Genomic DNA, 8,327 nt, shown 5'->3' with positions numbered 1-8,327 from the left:
TAAATACAGAGATGAATTTTTTTATTAACATATAGTTGATTTACAATGTTATACCATTTTCTGTTATATACAGCAAAGTTATTTCATCATACCTAAATAAATATTCTTTTTTATATCATTTTCCCTCATGTTCTATTCCACGAGATTCGATATAGTTCCTTATGCTGTACAGCAGGATCTCAAGGACCTCACTGCTTATCCATTTTAAATGTAATAGCACTATTAACCCCAACCTCCCAGTCCATCCCACTCCCCACCCCTTGGCAAACACAAGTCTGTCCTCTAGGTCTGTAAGTGAATACAGGGACAAATTTAATCATCATAATAAGTTATGAGGTTTGCCACTACTCATTAATTACCATTCATTATCAGATATTATATTATGATAATTAGTATCAGTAATACCAGTGTCACTATTATTACTGTGTTTTACACATAAGAAAAAAAAAAGGAGGCACAGAGAAGTCAAGTAACTTCCTCAAAGTCACACACTTGGTAAATTTTAAATCCAGACAGTCTGGCTCTGAACCATTTCCTTAGGTAGCAACCCCAGAGAACAATTCAAAGCAAAATTTAAGCCGAGCTGAGTCTACTTCAATTTCATTCAATAATTTTTCTACCTGACATTTTCCTAGTAGTTGACAATTTGCAAAGGGTTCGACCTTCCTAATTCTGGAATCTTAGCCCTGCCCTTGACGTGCTGTAGGACTTCAGGCCACTTACTGGCTAAGCTTTGGTTTCCCATCTGGAAGGTGGGGACAAGACTTCTTGCCTGGAGGGTGAAAGAGAACCTGTGCGCAGGGCTCAGCCCCTTTGCAGCTAATATTGTTGTGATTATGACTGACATCTCACATGAACTTCACAGCAACCCTTGAGGTAGGGAAGATTTATGTTCCTCCTTTTTCAGACATGAAACTGAAACTCAAAGAAGGGAAATAACTAGCCCAAAAGGAAATAGCCAGTGAGTGAAAATGCCAGACTTAGAAATTTCCAACTCCCGGCCAGCTGCCCTGGGCCTACCCCTCAACGCCACCTCCTCTCTGTTCCGCAGGAGGCACTGTTCTAGAAACCAGATCATTCCTCAAACAGGACTGTGGAAGAAGGTGAAGCAACTGGAAGATGAGGCACAGGGAGGAGCCCTGGGGACAGTTAAGAGAGTTCTCCAGGCGAAATTAGGTTCCTAGGTAGGGACGAAAGAACAGCCCAAGCAACTGCCAGAGGGCAGGACTGAGGTCACTCACTGTGATGAACTGCGCACCCCAAAGAGCCCTAGGGGCTCACAAGGTGGGGGTGGGCAGGAGGCTGTCCTCAGGCCCAGAATGAAAGAGAATGGGAGATGGGAGTGTCCTCATCTTTCAGGGAAACAGGAGGATTTTCCAACACTGTCTAAAATAATCATTTAAACAATGCATTTAAATCCCATTCGCCTTTCCGTTCGTTTTTGGTTTTGTTTCATTCCTATGGTTTTCTGCAGCTCTCCATTTCAATGCCCTCGTTAAGCCTCTATCAGTGCATCTCATAGAGGCTCTTGTTCTGGGGTACATTCCATCCAGTGGCTACAGGCCAAGGGCTAGGCTAGAGTCAGTCTGTCTTCTGAAGTGGAAGAGCTTAGCTGACTGCTTTAAGGCTGCAGTTTTCTTCGTGGATACCGGTAAGTCAATTGGAAGCTTCTAGGATCTGGAGTATCTGGGTTGAAGTCACCCCTCCCAGACTGAAAATCATGTGCTTCTTTCTCTTGCATTATGTGGATTCTTCACCAGTATTGTTTTCACTTTTGTAAATGAAAGTTTTTATTTGGTATCTTTTAGTAGTAAAAGCAGGTTTTTTTAAAATGACTTGATGCATACTACTTGCATCTACTAGAGCTTTATTTCATTAACATTCCAATGCTTTAGTCATCAAATTGGTACTGAACACCCACTTAGTGCCAGGCAGCCCTAAACAACATCAGCCAGGCAGACTCCTCATAGAGTTTACAGTGAACTAACCCTTCTAGTTATTTATAGCTTCTGTTCACAGCTAAAAAGACAGACATGGACTACACCAGATTTCCCTACAGCCCTAGGACATGGTGTGGGCCATGGTGGCCAGATAATATTCTCAGACTTTAACTTAATTAACCGACCTGTTGAAAGCGTATACTTCTCTCTAGTTAGATGATATTCTACTTATGCCCACAAGGTGGGGATCTTGCTTATAGTTTATCCAAGCTGAAAGCAACGCATTCAAAAAAAAAAAAATTCTCAAAAGTAAAACCAAAAGATAAAAAATTAAACTCAATTTACTGAGCACTTTTTTAGTGCAATATACTATGTTAGGTGATAAAGACACATAGAAAGTTGTTACGACATAGTCCTTCCCCATTAGGGAAAGATGAGGGTTAGGAGTTTGCACAGAGCATGAAGAGAGTACCTTTAATGAATTAAGATTTTGATATATCCATATGGGGGCCATAGTAATATCATCAGGTAATATGTATAAAATGGCATGGTACTGCCACCGTGGGGTGCAGAAGAGATTCAGCAAAGACCCAACACTTCAGTCACTATGGAAACACTTGACACTACACTGGATCAGCACTGGAAGGCCCCAGGTGTGGTCCTTGGACCCTCTTAGTCACAAACTTTAGAGTATCTGCCCTCTAACTCTAGAATATTCATTCTTTGGAGCATAAATATAATCAAGGCCAGGTCATGAGCTGTTGCAGTGAAAACCCCCATTTGTATCTGATGGGGGATAAAAAGAAAGAAAAGAAACACATGAAAGGAAACAGATTTCAAACTCCTGCTTTCAGAGGTGGATTCCACCCCCATCCCCCCCAAACTTGTGTCTTACCTGAGAATCTTGATTTGGATCTGGGACACAGGCTCATTCAGGGAAGTGAGAGGGAGAGCCGATTCTTATCCAAGAGCTCTCTAGGAGGACTGAATGCAAAAGTGGCTGGAAGACAATATGGTTTGTTTTGTTTTGTTTTTTTATTCTTTACTTTTTTGCTCCTCCACCCCCTCCTCCAACCACTTCTTCCCTTAAACCATTAAACTATGAAGTCAAATGCAATATGGTGGATTTTTTTTTTCATTTGTTGAATTGAAAATCCTATTTGAGGAATATAGTGACTAGCTAAATGACAATGGTCTTTTAAAAAAGGAGAATGCTAACAACTTGATAAAGATAGTGAACTTTCTCCCTAGAGGGAAAATCAAGTGGCATGCTGCCCAGAGACCTCAGTTTGAATTTTAGTTTCTCCACTTGCTACCTCTGGGATCTTGAGTTCGCCTATCCCTTCTCTGCCTCAGTTTCCTCCTGGGCAAAAGAGGACCATTTCATTGGAGAAATGGTCTCCGAAGCCCCTTCTCCTGCATCAGATCTGATCCTCGGTAACAAAGCTCTCTGGGGCAACCGGTACATCTCCCTAGAATGTGAGCTTCGTAAGCACGGGGACCGCATCTCCGCATTTTACTGCTCTCTGACCAGAACTGAGGACAGATACTTTGTTGAACACCTGCCTAGGTGTTTGGGCACAGCAAAGTTTAATTCCCAGTGAGTCCCTCGGGAAAGGCGGAGCTACCAACCTCAAAGCGCACAGCCCTCAGGGACCAGTGTGGTGAGCGCGCTCAGGAAAGGGGGTGTCGGTTCAAAGTTGTTTGCTACAGATGGTTCTCCTAACCGGGCTGGAGTCATATCCTCTGTGGCTCGGAGAGATTCCCAGGGATTTACATAAGGCAGGGTGAATCACCGTCTGCAACGGAGAAGGCAAAGGGACCCGCCCCAATCCACGCCGGGCGGCGCGGAGAGAGCGGTGGGGGTTAGTCTGAACTTTGCTGGAGGACGGGAGCTTCCCTAGTGCAGGGACTCCGCGACCACTCTAACCCCCGCGAGAGCCAGAGGCGCGTAGCTCCCACCCCGCGTGACTTCAGCTCGGTGCTGCCGGCTCCGACGCCCCCACGCGGGCGCCGCCAACCCGGCTTCCTGCTCCTGGCCCCTAAGTCCCTGAGTGAGTGTGGGACCGCTTCTCCCGCTTGGAAAGAGCCATCGCCGCTTTAAGGGGAAGAGAAGAGGAAGGGGCGGGGGAGTGAAGGGGGGCGGGGAGCGGCGGAGGAGGAGGGGGAGGGGGATCCCCCCTCGCTCCCACGTGGTCCGGGCGCCTGTGAATCGCGCCCGCCGGAGGGTCTCACAGCGAAATACAAAAGCAGCTGGGAAGCGGCAGCGAGGCTAGTTCTCAGCGCCGGGCAGAGCGCCGGCTAGTCTCGCAGCGCCCCGCTGCAGCGATGGAGCTGAGGCGCCCGGAGCCCCGGAGCCAACGAGCTGCCGGGCCCGCCTCGCCGCCGAGACCCGGGCGCCGGGGCTTGGCTTGAAGCGGCGGCGGCACCGGCCCGGCCGGGGAAGCATGGGCTGGAGGATGCGGGGCGCCGCCGCCACCGCGGGGCTCTGGCTACTGGCGCTGGGCTCGCTGCTAGCGCTGTGGGGCGGGCTCCTGCCGCCGCGGACCGAGCTGCCCGCCTCTCAGACGCCCAAAGACCGACTCCCTCGGCGCCCGGCCCGGAGCGGAGGCCGGGAGCCAGCGCCTCGCTTCCCTCTGCCCCCGCCCCTGGCGCGGGACGCCCGCGGCGGCTCCCTGAAAACTTTCCGGGTTCTGCTCACCTTGGCGGCGAGCTCTGACGGCCCGCCCGGGCAGCCCCCGGGTGAGCGCAGGCGGCACGTGCCAACCGGACGGTCCTGGCCGGAGGAACGCGCCGCGGTGCACGGGGGCGTCTTCTGGAGCCGCGGCCTGGAGGAGCAGGTGCCCCCGGGCTTCTCCGAGGCCCAGGCGGCGGCGTGGCTGGAGGCGGCGCGCAGCGCCCGGGTGGTGGCCCTGGAGCGCGGGGGTTGCGGGCGCAGCTCCAACCGGCTGGCTCGCTTCGCCGACGGCACCCGCGCCTGCGTGCGCTACGGCATCAACCCGGAGCAGATACAGGGCGAGGCCCTGTCTTACTACCTGGCACGCCTGCTGGGCCTCCAGCGCCACGTGCCGCCGCTGGCACTGGCTCGGGTGGAAGCTCGGGGCGCGCAGTGGGCTCAGGTGCAGGAAGAGCTTCGTGCCGCTCACTGGACCGAGGGCAGCGTAGTAAGCCTGACTCGGTGGCTGCCCAACCTCACTGACGTGGTGGTGCCCGCACCCTGGCGCTCTGAAGACGGCCATCTGCGGCCCCTGCGCGCCGTGGGGGCCGAGCTGGCCAACCGCAGCCAGGCGGAGCTGGTGGACCTGGTGCAATGGACCGACTTGATCCTCTTCGACTACCTGACAGCCAACTTCGACCGGCTAGTCAGCAACCTCTTCAGCCTGCAGTGGGACCCGAGGGTCATGCAACGCGCCACGAGCAACCTGCACCGCGGCCCCGGCGGGGCGCTGGTTTTTCTGGACAATGAGGCGGGCTTGGTGCACGGTTACCGGGTGGCTGGCATGTGGGACAAGTACAACGAGCCGCTGCTGCAGTCAGTATGCGTGTTTCGCGAGCGGACAGCGAGGCGCGTCCTGGAACTGCACCGTGGCCGGGACGCGGCCGCCCGGCTACTGCGCCTCTACCAGCACCACGAGCCTCACTTCCCCGAGCTGGCAGCGCTCGCCGACCCCCACGCTCAGCTGCTGCAGCGCCGCCTCGACTTCCTCGCAAAGCACATTTTGCACTGTAAGGCTAAGTACGGTCGCCGACCGGGGACTTAACATCCCCCGGAGGAAGGAAGAGAGAGAGAGACACCCCTGGCTGGGGAATAGATGACGGGGGAAAGGTATCGTCTCTGCCACCGCCTGGCACCAGCCGGCCAACGCCCAGCCGCAGACCCGAGCGCGAAGGCGGCTGAAAACTTCAGCTTCACCTACCTGCCCCTTTCTCTCAGTCCCAAGCTGTTTCCTTTCAGAGTTCTGGGAGGACGAGCTCGCAAAGGCGAGAAATGTAACATTCCCTCCACCCAGCCTATAAAAGGATTCTTCCCTGTGCCAGCACGGAGTTTGCATCCAAAGAAACTGGCTGCTGCCGGGAGTTTGGCCCCCGGGTGGCCGTCCCTGTGGGAGATACATCCTTTTCCTTGGCCCCCTCATTCCCTTTCCGGAAAAAAAGGAAAACTTCTATTTGAGCCATTGAGCTAATTCTGGAATTTCCTACCAAGCGCAGCGCTGGTGGCCCCCCGGAGCAGGGCTATTACATGGGCTGGTGGAGCCCCCTTCCTGTGTTCTCCCTTTGTTCCGGCTCCGCGATGGTGAGATCACTGTTAAGAGCTGGGAAACCGCTCCCGATAGGACAAAGGGAGCAGGACCTACAGAATGGGGGGAGTCCTGCAGACGATGACAATTTGTACCTTGCAGCTCGTCATTTTGGCCTGAAGGCTACAAAGGCGGCACCGACTGAATGCACTGAGTCAAATAATTAATTTCTTCTTCCTCCCCCTACCCAACCGTCCAAAATTTTGACAATGATGATGTTCACCAGAAAAAAAAATGAGTTTCATGCACTTTACTTTGTTTTTATTTTAATTTTTTATTAAGAAAAACTTTTTTATTTGACAGAATTTGCCTTCTATGTATATATGTGCATAAAGTGTGGTGTAAATATACTAAACAAACTTATATTTCAATAAAAGGCAGTTTAAAATTTAGAATTTAATTCCTGTGGTTTTAACTGTTTGAGGTATCTGATGCCCTACCTGGTTTTAGAATAAGCTCTTGAGTCTCTCCCTTGTGGATGTGCTTTGAAAACAAAGGATGCATGTATATCCCAGTTGTGACCAGAGAACTTGGAGAATTGAACAAAGACAAGAGCCGATTCCCTGCCCTTACTCACTCAAATGAACCTTAGTGCTGGAAATTTCAGAGTTAAATGTGGAATGTGGGAGATGATGAAGAGAGACATGGAAGGAAAGTATTCTATTTCCTGGCAAATAGAACTTTGATAAAAAAGGATTTCACTGTAATATAGTCCTATATTAATCATTTGGCAAATATGGTAGAACCAGATGTGCAGACTAAAATATGACCAATGCCCCCCCAAACTTAACTCCAGTGGTCACGTGATGCACCTGATTGTTGGCATTGTAATTACCATGCATCACAATGCGTACAGGTAATAGGCTGAGCGCATTGCAAACAGGTAGAAAAAGTCATAAATTCGTATTTCTCTTTAATCTCCCAGCATATTTTCTGTTGCATCCAGGAGATCGTGGTGATCTCTAACATCTGGACTCATCCAGTTCTCTTAAGAGATTGTACTGTTTCCGATCCATCCTCACTCCCCTGCCCCCCCCCATACTAACTGCATGGTCCCCTCAGCAGCCACTGTACACCCAGGAAAGTGTATAGTGCTTTGAAAGGACATTTGGGCCCTTACTTCTTGAGGATTTCAAACTTAGAGATTATCTTTGTATTTTCTTAAGCTCCTTTTTGACCCATAGGGGAGAGGAGAGGAAGTCAGTTTGTGTCTTTCTTTCTTTTTTTTTTTTTTTTAATGACCCATTTGTGTCTTATCTTGGCATTTTGTTATGTGGGTCTAAATGATCTTGCCTGTTATCTTCTTTTTATTTAATGACCTTTAACTCAAAGCAACTTTTGGCTGCTTTAATAGATTTTTATTTGACTTGCATTTGTAAACCTGGGGTTTTATAGACTCAGGATTGTATTAAATCTCCGTGGGTCTCCCTGTCGCTGTGCATTACAACACAGCGTGTAATTTAACTATTTAATGTCATCCTTATGTTTCAGTGTCTATGCTAAGCCAACTCAAAAAAGAGTCCATAAACTTTGTGATGTAAGCCAAATATTTTCACAATACAGCCATGGACTGTAGTGATAATGGCAAATACATCTTTCTCAAGACATCGTTAATATGAAACCTCTGATAGTTGCACCTTTCAAAAAGAAACATTTTCCATTTCTGATGATTAATAATTATATGAGATTTGCTGCCCAAGTCAACAGAGGCTGCTCCAAGAAAAAGATAAATATTGAGCAATCTGCATGTTTACCCAACATGTTCACGGAGGAAAATAATGGACAAAGCTAAGTTAGAAGTTTTACAGATGCCCAGGAAATACACCCTGACTCTCACAGAACTTCAGCACTGGTAAATTCTGGGCTAGCAGCATTCTCCACATTCCTCCTAAACTTCAGTTCCAAGCCCAGACTTGACCATGGTTAACCCAGAGCAAGAAACTAAGCATAATTTAAAAGGCTCTTCTCAGATTCTTTAGTGAACCATATCTGCCTGTTCAAGAAATAAGTTTAATTACATGGTGGAGTTGTTAAGGGAACCAAGACTTAATTACAGAGAAGAGGTTTTAACTGTTGCTATTCCTCGTGG

The 8,327-nt window shown here is 49.3% G+C and overlaps 2 protein-coding genes across 4 annotated transcripts in view; one reads left to right on the top strand and one right to left on the bottom strand.

The window, feature by feature from the left end:
* PAMR1 (peptidase domain containing associated with muscle regeneration 1) overlaps positions 1–4,905 on the bottom strand; it is a 169,226-nt gene extending 164,321 nt beyond the window's left edge. Inside the window, exons 1-3 of one of the 3 annotated variants that reach the window (XM_005660990.3) lie at positions 4,642–4,905; positions 3,573–3,739; positions 2,836–2,940 (exon numbers count right to left, since the gene is read on the bottom strand). The gene's annotated coding sequence lies outside the window, so the exon portion shown is untranslated. The remainder of the gene's footprint in view (positions 1–2,835; positions 2,941–3,572; positions 3,740–4,641) is intronic. The other 2 variants (XM_021079921.1, XM_021079923.1) reach the window with 2 other exon arrangements.
* Positions 3,746–6,638, top strand: FJX1 (four jointed box 1). The gene has a single exon (XM_003353898.4). The coding sequence runs from the start codon at positions 4,388–4,390 to the stop codon at positions 5,699–5,701; it is 1,314 nt and encodes a 437-aa protein (XP_003353946.1). The 5' UTR covers positions 3,746–4,387; the 3' UTR covers positions 5,702–6,638.

The sequence above is a fragment of the Sus scrofa genome, chromosome 2 (assembly GCF_000003025.6).
Source record: "Sus scrofa isolate TJ Tabasco breed Duroc chromosome 2, Sscrofa11.1, whole genome shotgun sequence".
NCBI lineage: Eukaryota > Metazoa > Chordata > Mammalia > Artiodactyla > Suidae > Sus > Sus scrofa.
This window is presented reverse-complemented; position numbering and strand designations above follow the sequence as displayed.

Excerpts from the sequence above, each read along its gene's own strand:
- FJX1 (XM_003353898.4), top strand. The coding sequence starts at position 4,388 with ATGGGCTGGAGGATGCGGGGCGCCGCCGCCACCGCGGGGCTCTGGCTA.